The sequence below is a fragment of the Bufo gargarizans genome, chromosome 10 (assembly GCF_014858855.1).
Source record: "Bufo gargarizans isolate SCDJY-AF-19 chromosome 10, ASM1485885v1, whole genome shotgun sequence".
NCBI lineage: Eukaryota > Metazoa > Chordata > Amphibia > Anura > Bufonidae > Bufo > Bufo gargarizans.
In genome coordinates this window covers 15,290,101-15,306,894 of record NC_058089.1, presented here as the reverse complement: position 1 = coordinate 15,306,894, position 16,794 = coordinate 15,290,101, and the positions used below count along the sequence as shown (strand labels likewise).

The 16,794-nt window shown below is 43.7% G+C and overlaps 1 protein-coding gene across 1 annotated transcript in view; it reads left to right on the top strand.

Annotated features, from left to right (window-relative positions):
• Positions 1 to 16,794, top strand: part of LDLRAD3 (low density lipoprotein receptor class A domain containing 3) — a 127,530-nt gene that overhangs the window by 54,006 nt on the left and 56,730 nt on the right. The window contains exons 3-4 of the mRNA XM_044270124.1: positions 3,700 to 3,825; positions 6,091 to 6,225. Coding sequence (XP_044126059.1) covers positions 3,700 to 3,825; positions 6,091 to 6,225 — 261 coding nt within the window. The remainder of the gene's footprint in view (positions 1 to 3,699; positions 3,826 to 6,090; positions 6,226 to 16,794) is intronic.

Below are 16,794 nucleotides of genomic sequence, written 5' to 3'. Positions count from 1 at the left end.
AGCCCGAGACACTTCCTCCTAGTCCAGTCCTGCTGTCGGATTGGCCAGCACTATTCATGTGAGCAGTGCCGGCCAATCCAAGGGCAGCAGGTCTTTTGCTACCAAATACTCAGTATGCATTGGGCAGTCTAAGCAGTGGTGCGGCCATCTTGGATGAAAGAAGAGAAGCCTCTGAATTGGCGGATCTGCCACTAATAATCTGAAAAGGTGGTCACTGGGTAAGTGATCTGTCTGTGCACACTTCCTATACATTATGGAAGTCATCGCCAGTGAAATATTAGTACTTATTGGCATTTAAAGGGAATGTGTCATCAGAAGTTTTATTTTAAACTTTTTTTAGTTTTTAACTTTTCAGGTCATAGTTTAAAAAAGATCCAGAAACCTTTCAGTTTTTACTTTTGACCTCTGAGCCTTATAATAGGTTGACACTTCCTGTTCTGCAGAGATCACTTCTCAGCAGTCATCTCATCATCATCATCATCAAAGGCAGGATTTACAATGTTAAATATCACCTATGTAGATGACACACAAGTCACAGGGCATGCCCACAAAACTCTCAATGAGACATCTCTAGTCTCCAGGCTCACACCCTTGGAGCTGCTGTAAAGCAAATCTCAAAATGCTGTTAAAGGGGTTCTCTGGGCTTTTAATATTGATGACCTATCCTCAACATAGGTCATCAATATCAGATTGGCGGGGGGTCCGACATGTTTCTCTTCCCGCTGCTGCTGCTATGTCTATGGCAAAGCAGCAGCGAGCAGAAAGGGAGACGGCACGTGCACACTCCTCATACAGCATGTGTGAGGTATCGCGTCACACATACGCGGCCCTCTCTATAGGAATTTTATGGTCCAGGTGTGTATAATTTATCCAGCATTATGATTGGTTGTCATGAGTATTTAGTGTGCGTCCTGCAGTGATGAAGCCACCCCCAGACGAAGGTTTGCCGAAAGGCGTGTCGGGGTTTCCGCCATCCCGGAGTAGGCACATTATGGGTAATTGATTAATACTATTGGTATTTGCACTTTATTTTTTTATTAAATGTTGGAGCAGTATGAATTAGTACCATTGTGTCCCCCTCTGGTTGATGTCGCCTTTTCCCCGCACTTGTTTTCATTGTGATTTTCCTTATGAATTCTGTAATAAAATAGAACGCTGATTCCATGCGGTCTGGTAGTTCTTTGTAGGCATTTTTTTCCGGCTCCCTACACTGCGTAGTGGCCGTGTTAGGGTACTGCAGCTCGCCTCCCATTCAAGTGAAATATCTGAAGCAGGGAGAACGCCTTCAATTGCCTGTATCAATGATGGTCATCTCTACTGTAGATGGTCTTGGCCATTCACGATGTCTCCAGGTTCAGGGCCGTGTCCTTGACTTTGCCGCAGAGCCGCGCTCCTATCCTATCACAAAAAGTAATTGACTTTCTATTCCTGAAGACTATTTTGGAATTCTAAGTTTGGATCAATCGACAGTATATAATTCAAAGCAGCCGGTAAAGATTATTCACCAGAGGAACAATGACATTGAAATAGAGATATGATAATTGGGCTGCGCACTCCTTCACTATTGTGCCATATAATTGCTCTAGTTTAATCTGGAAGGCCGGTATCTCTTCGCAGCGTCTCCCTTTCTGGTAGGTATAATAACTCATACATTCTTCTCATGCTGACTTTAGCTTCTCATTTCCTTAAATGTATTCAGCATGCATTAAATATGTCCTCTTAATACCGTAATAACCTACAGAAGATTATATTGTCGTAATTGCCGAATTATCACATCAGCGCGCCGCAATTATACCGTGAGGGATCGCCATTATGACAGTCGTATATAGTTTATGTTCAAACAGGCTGTGCCCAATTTTCGGCTTGAAAAAATGGACCCTTGATTCCATTAACAGAAAGGGCTTTTCTCATCCGTGAAACGGGCAAGAATAGGACCTGCAGTGAAGTCCTCAGATCGGGTACACGGATCCTTAAAAAAATGGATGTGTGCATAGCCCCATTGACCTGTATGACACCTGGTTTAAAAACAGAACGGCGTACTGAAGAAAAATTACGCTTATGTGCATGAGTCCTATAGGTGGCGCTATATCTTACAATAATAAGAGTCCAGTAACAGTACAGACTGTTAAAATTTAGCCCCCCAAGCGCTGATCTCAGTGACTGACTGCAGGTTTTTCTATATACTTGTCCATAGTGTCTACTTTATGAAAACTTATATGGGATATGTGCCTTATCGGCAAGGATCTGACCACCGGGACCCCCACTGATCATGCAAACCATGCCCCTGTATGGATGGAGCGTCAGGTTGCACATGTCTACTGCCCCTCCATTCATTCTCTATGGGACTAAGATAGATGAGCACTATACTCAGCTTACTCGAGTAGTCCCAGAACACCCACTCCAATGATCCCACTCAGCCGTCAGACTCCCATCGATCAGATTTTATCCCCAATTCGGAGGATAAAGGGATAAGTGTCTATAACACCACTGGACCTTTGGACCATACATAACCGTGACTTCTGAGATTCGGGGAAAAAATTGACTTAACACGACTTAGGTGTGAAAAAGTTTACCAAACTATGAAAAAGGTACAAAGTAAAATAACTTAAGTCACCAAAGCCGTGAACAAATTGGGGAGCTCCCCACAAACCAGTTCCCAACATGGCACCAAGCTGTCAGCCATATGATACAAAGAGATGTTATGGTAGAAGGACACCTCTTACCCTGATGATGTCCTCACAGGAGTAAAGCTCTTTGTTATGTAGCTAGATGTTTTCTAGCTTCCTGGCCCCACCTAGAGGTCTTCAGGAATGCGGCCAGGTACCAGGCGCCACTAACCAACCACATTACAATGAACTAAAGGGAAAAGAAGCACCAACTAACGTGCTATACAGACCACCTGACAGAGAACATAGCATGAACACCATATATAAGTGAATTAGTCCTAACCATACATACCAACCCGGGGTCAACTTATAGGTAGGGAAGAGCACCTGATCAATAGGCATAAGATTGTCTTCTAGTGGTTTCAAGACCATTCTGTTAGTGAGCCATGTTGCAGTCTCCAGCAGAACCCACACCTACCAATCCAATGGTCCAGCCAAAGAGACCTTGAAAGTGAGGTCTGCGCTGGATTGAGTCAGCCCGGGGCGGGGAGGGCCAGTCGGAGAGTTTGTTCAATCTTCTGCATGTTTGTCTGTCAAATCGTAGTAGCCGGGAATGAGGTTTAACCACACCCGGTTTCATCGTCTTGATCTCATCAATAAAAGTTGTCAATGGCATCATCCGACCAGATCTGCTTCTGTCATCAAGTTCTGCACGGTCACATACAGTATTTGTCCATCAGTGTTTGGCGACTTTCCGTGCAGTCATCATAGCCATCGATATTACTCATCGAGTTTCTATAAGTGTAGATCAGTTTTTTCATGGTGATGTTAGATATATTAATAGAATTAGTTGACAAAATGGCCTAAAATAGGGATCAGCAACCTTTGGCACTCCGGCTGTGGTGAAACTACGACACCCAGCATGCATACTTGCATGGTGGTTGTTCTTGGATCTCCCATGAATGGGGCATGCTGGGAGTTGTCACAACGGCTGGAGTGCCGGAGGTTGCCGACTCCTGGCCTAAAAGTCTAAAACATTAATAGAATCTAGGCGTTTGGAAGTCATACCTGTCGTCTTCTCTCTCTGTTACAGCTAAAGCCAAATCCAAATGTGGCCCAAAGTTCTTCCCCTGTGCCAGTGGGATCCACTGCATTATCGGGCGCTTCCAGTGTAACGGGTTTGAGGATTGTCCTGACGGGAGTGACGAGGAGAACTGCAGTGAGTGATTCTGATTGATATTAATTGAAGAATGATCAGCAAACAGTGCTTTAAATCTAAGATGCTGTGTTCAGGGAGTACTTTCTCTCCTTGTGGAGAGCGCCTAGTAAGTATAAGGAGTCCTATAGGCCACAAGTATAAGGAGTCCTATAGGCCACAAGTATAAGGAGTCCTATAGGCCACAAGTATAAGGAGTCCTATAGGGCACAAGTATAAGGAGTCCTATAGGGCACAAGTATAAGGAGTCCTATAGGGCACAAGTATAAGGAGTCCTATAGGGCACAAGTATAAGGAGTCCTATAGGGCACAAGTATAAGGAGTCCTATAGGGCACAAGTATAAGGAGTCCTATAGGGCACAAGTATAAGGAGTCCTATAGGCCACAAGTATAAGGAGTCCTATAGGCCACAAGTATAAGGAGTCCTATAGGGCACAAGTATAAGGAGTCCTATAGGCCACAAGTATAAGGAGTCCTATAGGGCACAAGTATAAGGAGTCCTATAGGGCACAAGTATAAGGAGTCCTATAGGGCACAAGTATAAGGAGTCCTATAGGGCACAAGTATAAGGAGTCCTATAGGGCACAAGTATAAGGAGTCCTATAGGCCACAAGTATAAGGAGTCTTATAGGCCACGCAGTGCTCGTCTGGGCAAATGGCATGCAAATCTGCTCTCTTTCTAAAAAGAGAAGAAAGCTGTGTCTCTGGCGCCACCAGTTGGAAGGTGGCTAAACTGACAATCATGATACAGGGCAGTTTCAATATTATGGACAATTTTGATATTAAGGAAAGAAATATAAAGAAATAATTATTTTGAATAGTGCTGCATCATGCATCAGGACAGAGCGCAGCTTTCATCTTGCTTCTCTAAAGTGTGCTTTCATCTATGCTGTATGTTGCCTCCTGTAGAGTACTATATGTGAGCACTAGGAGCTGTAAAGAAGAGTCTAGGAAAGCGAGCAGCAATTAAACATTTCTGTCTCTTACCAAGAATGTCTTTACTTCACCAGTACTATGTACTTCTAGACAGGAATATCGTTTCTATAATACTGCCTCCCATAAACAAGAATAAAACTACTATAATACTGCTCTTGTGTACAAGAATATAACTACTATAATACTGCTCCTATGTACAAGAATGGAACTACTATAATACTGCTCATATGTACAAAAATATAACTACTATAATACTGCCTCCTATGTACAACAATATAACTACTATAATACTGCTCCTATGTATAAGAATATAACTACTATAATACTGCCTCCTATGTACAAGAATATAACTACTATAATACTGCTCCTATGTATAAGAATATAACTACTATAATACTGCCTCCTATGTACAAGAATATAACTACTATAATACTGCTCCTATGTACAAGAATATAACTACTATAATACTGCCTCCTATGTACAAGAATACAACTACTATAATACTGCTCCTATGTATAAGAATATAACTACTATAATACTGCCTCCTATGTACAAGAATATAACTACTATAATACTTCTCCTATGTATAAGAATATAACTACTATAATACTGCCTCCTATGTACAGGAATATAACTACTATAATACTTCTCCTATGTATAAGAATATAACTACTATAATACTGCCTCCTATGTACAAGAATATAACTACTATAATACTGCTCCTATGTACAGGAATACAACTACTATAATACTGCCTCCTATGTACAAGAATACAACTACTATAATACTGCTCCTATGTATAAGAATATAACTACTATAATACTGCTCATATGTATAAGAATATAACTACTATAATACTGCCTCATATGTATAAGAATATAACTACTATAATACTGCCTCCTATGTACAAGAATATAACTACTATAATACTGCCCCTATGTACAGAATATAACTACTATAATACTGCCTCCTATGTACAAGAATATAACTACTATAATACTGCTCTATGTGCAGGAATATAACTACTATAATACTGCTCCTATGTACAGGAATATAACTACTATAATACTGCCTCCTATGTACAAGAATATAACTACTATAATACTGCTCTATGTGCAGGAATATAACTACTATAATACTGCCTCCTATGTACAAGAATATAACTACTATAATACTGCCTCCTATGTACAAGAATATAACTACTATAATACGCCTCCTATGTACAAGAATATAACTACTATAATACTGCTCCTATGTACAAGAATATAACTGCTATAATACTGCTTTATAGGTCATGACGTTTTCTCGCCATTGCTCGCTCTTGTCTTTCAGCCGCTCACCCCTTGCTCTGCTCCAGTTCTCGATTCCACTGCAATAACAAGATGTGTATAGACACAAGTTTTGTGTGTAACGGAAAGAACAACTGTCGTGACAACAGCGACGAGAAGCATTGCCCGAACTCACAAGGTAAGTGAGCGTCAGATCAGACCGTATACTGGCTGCGGTTAGGTTTATCACAATCTGCATTATTTTCTATGTGGTGCCGCTTGCGTCGCTTCTTTCGGCCAGTCCGGTCTGCGCTTACTCTTATGTCATGGGGGTCCTTGGGATTCCATAGCACAGCGCTCACATATTTCGGTCCTCACGCCTCTGCGCGCTCCACCGACGCCCCAGGCTTTACAGTGAAGTCATGAATCAGGATTTCTGCACCTGTTTCAAGTAAAAACATTTGCAGGAATGTTTTATTTTTAGTCCCATCAAGAAGAAAACTGTGTTTTTCCTAATTATCCATCTAGGAAGCGATTATACCGGTAATGTATAGCTGCTGCAATGCCGGGCGAGCGTGCTAAGTGACAACATATCATTTTTGAGGGAAAGAAACATCTGATATAATGGGCAAATTAAAATAAAGAACGAGAGGTTGCAGCCTACGTTCCGTCACGCCGAGACAGCAATTGTATCTCACAGCGAGTGCGCTGCTTGGGATAATTCCCAGATTCGTCAGAATCCGTCTACACCCCCTCCTCCTTCACAGTGCTTTGATATATCACTTTCTTAGGGCTTTGCTCCCCTGAGGTTCTACCTTCTGTACCCCCCCCCCCCCCCCCCCCCAAGTCTCAGGAGTCTCACCAAGGACATGAAAGGATCAGGGTTGTGTCTTGTGCATCTCTGGCTCCTTTCATTGACTTAGATCAGACACTTTTTTTTTTTTTATAGTAAATAGAGGAATTGATGTGCGAACCTGTCAGAGATTTGGAAGGAAATGCAATCCTTCTTAACCCTTCGTCTGCTGCAGTGATGTCTCACACGTGTCTGTGTTAGCATGCATTTCGAGACATTGAGCAGTCAGCTCTTTATTTTCTGCACAGAGCCATCTCCTTGAAGGAGACTTAATTGGTGCAGCCTGTAATCTGCATATCGGGGGTCTGGTGTTGTGATGTCATTACAGGAAGTTCATTCACAGATTGCAGGCTGCCATAATCGGCGTTTGGCTTCTCCGAGGCTATTCTATCTGCCCACAACTCTGCTGCCTTAGGCTACTTTCACACTAGCGTTGTTTGAATCCGGCGTTCAATTCCGACACCGGAACTGCCCGCCGCATCCGGAAAAACGTGTGAAAACGGATTACATTTGAATCCTGATCAGGCTTTCGATCACAATGGAAAAATGCATTGGAAAAAACGGATCCGCCATTTATGGACTTTAACTTTTTTTCCTATTTTTCGGGTTTAACATGCAAAAGCCGGATCCGTTTTGACTGAACACATGGCGCCGGATCCGGCGTTAATGCAAGTCAATGGGAAAAAAGCCTGATCAGGCGTTCAGTCAAAGTGTTCAGGATTTTTGGCCGGAGGTAAAAATACTGCATGCTACGTTTTTCTGAAAAGCCTGATCAGTCAAAAAGACTGAACAGAAGACATCCTGATGCATCCTGAGGGACTGACTCTCCATTCAGAATGCATTAGGATAAAACTGATCAGTTCTTTTCCGGATTTGAGCCCCTAGGACGGAACTCAGCGCCGGAAAAGAAAAACGCTAGTGTGAAAGTAGCCTTATCTGTATGCCAACGATAACATCATTGTCACCGTGGGGAGTGGGGGAAACTCCCCACCGTACGATAATGGGTATGCGGGGAAGCAGCTAGGCCAGGATGCCGGGATCAGGTCTTCTCCTAAAGCGTCCCTAATCCTCGCCCGAACTACTCACCGTATGATCGGACCTGGATGGTAGGACGGCTCATACCCAGGATACCTAGGATCGCGAGTCGCCCTTATAATCCCTCACATAGGAGCAGGGGAGACACGACCTGTTCTTCTAAGACACGGATGAACAGGAGTCTCAACCGGCCTAGTTGCAGAGAAAAGCCAAGTGGAACAGCAGGTAAGTATCCAGTGGCGGGGATAACCACTGAACCAAGAACCCAGGAAGGCATGGTAACTTACCTGCCGCAGCTGCTGGACGGCACAACAGAAGACCACACCAAGGTAAACTGGAACCCATACTAACGTACTGCAATCCAAATGCCAAACGGATGCAGTACGTACTGACACACAGGAACCAGCACTCCAGCAACAGCAAACAGACTTGACTTTTGGTTAACCCCTCCGGGAAACCCTGGAGCCCCCTTCCGGAGGCACAACAAACAGGGTACGACTTGCATACATACCGGGCATAAAACACCAACTGAACAGACACGTAACAACAACAAGACGAGACACCACACCCTGAACATAAACCCACACAGGTAAGGAAGTGGAACATGGAGGATAAAATGGGAAGACAATTTATGTCTAACAAGGTGGCCTTCAAGGACTGGGCAGGTTCACCTAGGAAAGGAGCAGTTCCATCACCAAACAAGGCTGGAGTACCACTGACTCCAGTCTGGAAGCCACAGGTAATATAAACCTCGTGGCCACACCCCAGACACACCTAAATCCCCACCAGCTAGAATATTAACCCCTCCAGCACCAGACAGGGAAGGCCCAGGGAGAAAGGAGGAGGCACTTAAGCTGTAACCACAAAAGGTTGCCACAGGCAACAGCATGCACGTCAACCTTGTCACGGCGCACACCAAAGGCCGTGACAATCATATTAAAGGGGTTCTGCATATTGAACAACCCCAGTTCCAACAACAAAGGCCCCTGCTACTGAGACTCCTGGCCATCGCTGTGGTGAGTCCCCTGGTGACCTTAATATTTACTCCTGCATCTACATCACAGTAGGGTTGATTGGAGGGATTCCGAGTGGGAGATAAACCTTGAAGGGTTTTTCCTATGAACAATACTTACCCACCTCTCTATAAGCATCTGATCGGTGGGGGGCCGACTATTGGGACTCTGTGTTCCTCCTTTTGAATGGAAGGCTGATCGCACTTGTCCGTTGACGCTCTATTCATATCTATGGGACAGAGATCTTCTTCAGTCCCATGGACTTTAAATGGAGCGGAATAGGGTCCCTGTTGTGGTGATCAGTTGGGGTCCCAGCAGTCTGGGCCCCATCAATCGGACACATTCCCTATCCTGTGGATAGTGTTGTTGGAAGGAATACTTCTTCATTAGGAAATTTCTACATTTCTAACTTCAACGACATCCCCTGAGCACTGGATACGCCATCTCAGGCCGTCTAGTGACAGGTTGGTGGCGCAGTGTGCCGATGCAGAATGTCAGAAGACTGGGCATATTTACAGCCTGGCTACCATGACAGCTCCACCTCCATGACTCCTACAAGGTAAATTGCAAAGAGCATGTGCAGGGATTGCACAGCTACGTCTACAGAATACAGCCACTAATATTACATAGGAGGACACTTTTAGAAAGCTAAACACTAGCGGTTAAAGCCAGATCTCAGTTTTTCTGATACAATCCCCTGGGTATACAAAGAGTTAAATCATAAAATTTTAGCCGCCTTCTGTCACCAGTAGGGGAGCGTGCTGTATTATTTGAAATTTAATGCATAATAGTGTTTTCTAAGCTCCTAAGCTCCCCCTGGTTGTGGCTTCAGAAATCCAGAATTTCATTATTTAAAGGGAGTCTGTCAGCAGTTTTGACCATGCCAAAGTGGTGATGGCACTACTTGGGGCCAAAGATACCTTTCGTGGCGCTTTTATCATCAGGAGCAGTGTGAATATGAAGTTTTATTCTGCCATATTCGCCTACCTTTCTGCTCCCACAGCTGTAATGGTCTTCTGGTTGGATGCTGCAGTTGCTGAGTAAAGGGGAGGGGCTGTGAAGCAGCTCAGTGCAGAGAGCACTTCACTGTAAAGCTTCACCTCCTGGGCACTTGCAGGAACAAAATCTGTCAGAATAAAGCTTCATATTCTCACTACTTCTGATAATAAAAGCTTCACCAAAGGAAAGTTTGCCATTCTCTCCCCAGCCCCATCCTAGTGCTGCCAGCAGTTTAGCATGTTCAAAACTACTGATGTCTCCCTTTAATCCTATGTGTAAGCAAAGATTTTGAAGGTTGTATAGCAGGAGTTTTATGCACGTTTTTATGGTTATCTCTTGTATATTATGGTTGCAGTCGTCTTTTGTGTGCTGTGGGCAGTACCACACACAATGCTAGCCTCCCTGGTGACATAAGTAAAGTGCTTCCCTCGCTTTCCTTGGCGCATTTGCCGGCGCATTAAACAATAACGTGTCCTTTTATTTTCATCTCTGACACATGGGGCCGTGCTCCTGGCCACAGAGAACCCTTTCTACTCTGCTGGATCATTTCCAAATTGCGCCCGTTGCTATGGGAATGAAATTCTGAAGCTTATGTGAAAATAAGGCTCGTTTCATCGGGTTTCCTTTCATTTTGCCAGGTCGCCCTATAAAAGCCACAGGAACTTGAAGCTTTGAAACTAAATCCAAAGAATTAAAAATTGATTGTGGAGGTGCCAGAGCAGTAATGGCACGTGCGCAGGCAGGGCAAAGTGTGGTTCTTTATGCTGGGTCTGTGGGGAGCTGGGTTACAACCCCTCCGGACACGGTCTTGGCTGCCATCAGTTGTCGTCAACTTTGCAAATCTGTTAGATGAAGCAAAATAGAATGTTATATTAACTTCTAGAAATCATTGCATCAGTATTATAATATTACAGGGTATAACTACTAAGGCATAGCGGCTGCCAGGGGGCCACAAAACTAAGGGGGTCCAGACGTCAGGTGCTGATGCATTATTTTTGTGCTGTGATATCATATGTTCATTATGTCTGTGTGATGACATCATTGTGCAGTTCTTTCCTGGGCTGTGATGTCACAGAGTACATGATGACATTTTTATGTCTGTTGTCTTTGTGCTATAGTATATCATGGTGTACCATATCCTTCTACTGTGACATCACTGTATACAGTAATTCCTGCACTGTACTGTAACCACTTTGTTATCCCTCATGATGTTCTTGAGTGCATTATCCCTGTACTGTGACATCACTGTGTGCATTATCCCTGTACTGTGACATCACTGTGTGCATTATCCCTGTACTGTGACATCACTGTGTGTATTATCCCTGTACTGTGACATCACTGTGTTTATTATCCCTGTACTGTGACATTACTGTGTGCATTATCCCTGTACTGTGACATTACTGTGTTTATTATCTCTGTACTGTGACATTACTGTGTGCATTATCTCTGTACTGTGACATTACTGTGTGCATTATCCCTGTACTGTGACATCACTGTGTGCATTATCCCTGTACTGTGACATCACTGTGTGTATTATCCCTGTACTGTGACATCACTGTGTTTATTATCCCTGTACTGTGACATTACTGTGTGCATTATCCCTGTACTGTGACATTACTGTGTTTATTATCTCTGTACTGTGACATTACTGTGTGCATTATCCCTGTACTGTGACATTACTGTGTGCATTATCCCTGTACTGTGACATTACTGTGTGCATTATCTCTGTACTGTGACATTACTGTGTGCATTATCTCTGTACTGTGACATTACTGTGTGCATTATCCCTGTACTGTGACATTACTGTGTTTATTATCCCTGTACTGTGACATTACTGTGTGCATTATCCCTGTACTGTGACATTACTGTGTTTATTATCCCTGTACTGTGACATTACTGTGTGCATTATCCCTGTACTGTGACATTACTGTGTGCATTATCCCTGTACTGTGACATCACTGTGTTTATTATCCCTGTACTGTGACATCACTGTGTGCATTATCCCTGTACTGTGACATCACTGTGTGCATTATCCCTGTACTGTGACATCACTGTGTGCATTATCCCTGTACTGTGACATCACTGTGTGCATTATCCGTGTACTGTGACATCACTGTGTGCATTATCCCTGTACTGTGACATCACTGTGTGTATTATCCCTGTACTGTGACATCACTGTGTGCATTATCCCTGTACTGTGACATCCCTGTGTGTATTATCCCTGTACTGTGACATCACTGTGTGTATTATCCCTGTACTGTGACATCCCTGTGTGTAATATCCCTGTACTGTGACATCACTGTGTTTATTATCCCTGTACTGTGACATCACTGTGTTTATTATCCCTGTACTGTGACATCACTGTGTGCATTATCCCTGTACTGTGACATCACTGTGTGCATTATCCCTGTACGGTGACATCACTGTGTGCATTATCCCTGTACTGTGACATCACTGTGTGCATTATCCCTGTACTGTGACATCCCTGTGTGTATTATCCCTGTACTGTGACATCACTGTGTGTATTATCCCTGTACTGTGACATCCCTGTGTGTAATATCCCTGTACTGTGACATCACTGTGTTTATTATCCCTGTACTGTGACATCACTGTGTTTATTATCCCTGTACTGTGACATCACTGTGTGCATTATCCCTGTACGGTGACATCACTGTGTGCATTATCCCAGTACGGTGACATCACTGTGTGCATTATCCCAGTACGGTGACATCACTGTGTGCATTATCCCTGTACTGTGACATCACTGTGTGCATTATCCCTGTACTGTGACATCACTGTGTGCATTATCCCTGTACGGTGACATCACTGTGTGCATTATCCCTGTACTGTGACATCACTGTGTGCATTATCCCTGTACTGTGACATCACTGTGTGCATTATCCCTGTACTGTGACATCACTGTGTGCATTATCCCTGTACTGTGACATCACTGTGTGCATTATCCCTGTACTGTGACATCACTGTGTGCATTATCCCTGTACTGTGACATCGCTGTGTGTATTATCCCTGTACTGTGACATCGCTGTGTGTATTATCCCTGTACTGTGACATCGCTGTGTGTATTATCCCTGTACTGTGACATCGCTGTGTGTATTATCCCTGTACTGTGACATCGCTGTGTGTATTATCCCTGTACTGTGACATCGCTGTGTGCATTATCACTGTGTGCATTATCCCTGTACTGTGACATCACTGTGTGTATTATCCCTGTACTGTGACATCACTGTGTGCATTATCCCTGTACTGTGACATCACTGTGTGTATTATCCCTGTACTGTGACATCACTGTGTGCATTATCCCTGAGCATTAGGGAAACCAGAATAATACGTTTTTCTGTGAACTTTCTGCTGAAGATGGGCCTTGTTTTGAGTTTTGCTCTGGGGCCCCACTGTTACAAAGTGACATTTATAGGAGGCGGACACGTTTTATGGTGAGGGGCCATTATATACATTTTTTGGGATGTTTGTATCCTCCTGTATACCTTTTAGGCTCTTTCATTACTGTATGTACCAATTTTCTGCTATTCAGATGCACGTTACCGTAAACCTCTGATAATTTGGTACAATACAAGGGAACCAAATTCCAGATTTACCAGATCAATGGGACCTTAATCGGAGTCCATTCGAGCTCCATTATTCTACCTGGACGTACACATTAGACCGCCGTCTCTCCTGACCCCTCCATAACCTTGGATGCTCGGCTGAGCATGCATGTGCACTGAACAGAGAGAAAAAAGAGAGTTGCTGCCAAGCATACCCAAAATCCATCTTTCCCGAGACCTGCCTTTTGGAGAGAGTCGGAGGACCCCATACCCATTAGATCAGGGAACAGCAACGTTTAGCACGCCAGCTGTGGTGAAACTACAACTCCCAGCATGCATACTTGCTAGGCTGTGCTCAGAACTTGCATAGATGTGAATGGAGCATGCTGGGAGATGTAGTTTCACAACAGCTGGAGTGTCGGAGGTTGTTGAACCTGCATTACATGTATGACCGGTCCTGCCAAAATCTGCGTGGCCAACTTAACCCTATAAAGAGTTTGTCTGAGATTAGAACCCGTTGGAGCTGAAACATTTTTGCTATCCCCATTCATTGTCTCAAACAACCGTGTCATCTCTGCTACATCTGCTTCATTTGATTTTTCGCCTTTTTGGCAGGGGGGTGACTCGCCGCCCCTTTATAATAAGCTGCAGCAGTGGGGTAGATTAGGCCATTCTTTATAATGTAGGGGGGGTCCATCATCACGCCTTTCATACAGGAAGCCCCCCGCGGTGCTAATATATTTCCATTCGACCCCATTGCAATTCTTCCCGTCTGAAAAAAAATTACATAAAATCCTAAGCGCCTGGTAAACAATCGCCTGTTATTGAAATGCATTTCATCCAGTGCGTCCTGTAGCGTTAAAAGCCTTTCAGGTCCGGCTTCGGCGAAAAAGCCCGGCCAGTGGCGGCTCCTGATAGGTGGTCTCCGCGCTGGAGCAGCCGAGCCAGACTCCGAGCATGCTGGGAATATGGAAGATATTAAAAGGATTAATCATTGCACGTTCCCGCTCCCTCAGTCTTTCATTCGCCTGCCAGGCGACCATGGGAAAATTGGGGCTGATTGTAAGCCGTTTCCCACTGTTCATATTAAACTTATTAAAATCGTAATTTCATTAGCCGCGCCGCGCACATGTACCGATCAACAGATGGGGTTATTTAGTAAAAAAAAAAAAAAAAAATTTATATATTTTTTTTTTTGTGGAGGTGGGGGTCTTTGTTTAAAGCGCTTGACTCATGCCTTAGTTAATGACTATTAATGATGATCCCAGAGGATGTGCCCCCTCCTCCCCTCCCCTCTTTTTCCTTAATTTTCACGGAAAGCAATTAATCACTCGCCTGTGCGGGGTCCGGATGAAAGAGGCAGCTTGTTTATTAAAAGGCCACAGAGACTGGGATGCAATTAAGTCCAAAATGAGTCGTGAAACCTCCAAGGACGTTTTTCGGAAACCTTACCTAGTAGCGATCTCATCCCGAGCTCTTCGGTGCAAGGTTTGGCTTGTGGGTTTGTAAAAGGTTTGCTTTGAAGACCTAATACTTAAAAGGGATTGTCCAGGATTGGAAAAACGTGGCTGCCTTCTTGCCACAACAGCGCCACACCTGTTGGACAGGTAGTGTGTGGTATTGCAGCTCAGATCCATTCATTTCTATGGAGCTGAGCTGCAGTACCACACACTACCCATGGACAAGTATGGAGCTGTTCTAGAAGAAAGCATCTTTTCCAAAGGAAAGGGGGGGGGGGCGTACCTGATTTTCTTAAAGGGATTTTTCGGGAGTACAATATTGATGATCTGTCCTCAGTTTAGGTCATCAGTATCTGACGGGTGGGGGTCTGACTCCCGACACTCCCACCGATCAGCTGTGGTGCTCTGTTGAGCGCTGCAGCCTCCACACAGCACCGTACATTGTATAGTGGCTGTGCTTGGTATTTCAGCCCAGGCCCATTCATTTGAATGGAAATTAAGGCTGCACATAGGCCATGTGGCCAATGAACATGACATTACTGGTGGAGGATGAGGCCGGAGCACCGCGGCCTTTTCAAACTGTTGATCGGCGGGAGTGCCAAGAGTCGTTCCCCCACCGATTAAATGCTGATGATTTATCTTGGGGATAGGTCATCAGTATCTCAGAAGACCCCTTTAAGGAGACCAGCTGTGTATGGAAACAGTGGCAATGCTCCATGGGAAAATTAGATGCAAAGAGGTATCTCCCAGAGGTTTCGCTTATGGGTCCATATTTGACTTTTCAACAAGTCTTAGAACATGACAAGGGGGAAAAGCCAAGCCACATATCCATCTGCAGACAGCTGTTTTGGGGTGCTTACCCCTCATTCATCCACTTTTCTCTTCCTGGACTACCCCTTTAACCACTTCATGATCGCCCATAGACTATAAACGTCCTATAGGCGGTTGTTTATCTCGGTTATTTCTAAACGTCTTTTTCAGAGATGGCAGTTGGGAGTTTGTACTCTAAGGGTGCATCAGGGGGGCTTCAAATGGGACATGGCATCTAAAAACCAGTTCAGCAAAATCTGCCTTCCAAAAACCATATGGCGCTCCTCTTCTTCTGCGCCCTGCCGTGTGCCCTTACATCAGTTTACGACCACATGTGGGGTGTTTCTGTAAACCGCAGAATCAGGGCCATACATATAGAGTTTTGTTTGGCTTTTAACCCTTGATCTGTTAAAGAAAAAAATTGATTAAAATGGAAAATCTGCCAAAAAAGTTAAAGTGATCTCCATTTTCTTTTAATTCTTGTGAAACACCTAAAGGGTTAACAAAGTTTGTAAAATCAGTTTTGAGTAACTTGAGGGGTGTAGTTTGTACAAAGGGGTCATTTATGGGGGGGGGGGGTCCTTAAAAAGTGGGTTTTGAAAATTTTCTTAAAAATGTTAAGAATTGCTTCTAAAATTCTAAGCCTTCTAACGTCCTAAAAAAATAAAATGACATTTACAAAATGATGCCAACATAAAGTAGGCATATGGGGAATGTTAAGTAATAAACATTTTATGAGGTAACACTTTGTGTTTTAAAAGCAGAGAAATAGACATTTTGAAAATTGCTAATTTTTTAAAATGTTTGGTAAATTTGGGATTTTTTTCATAAATAAAGGTGAAATACATTGACTCAAATTTATGACTATCATGAAGTACAATGTGTCACGAGAAAACGGTCTCAGAATGGCGTGGATAAATAAAAGTGTTCCGAAGCTATTGCCACATAAAGTGACACATGTCAGATTTGCTAAATTAGGTCTGGTCAGGAAGGGGTAAATGGCCTGGTCTGGAAGTGGTTAAAGAGGTTATCTGG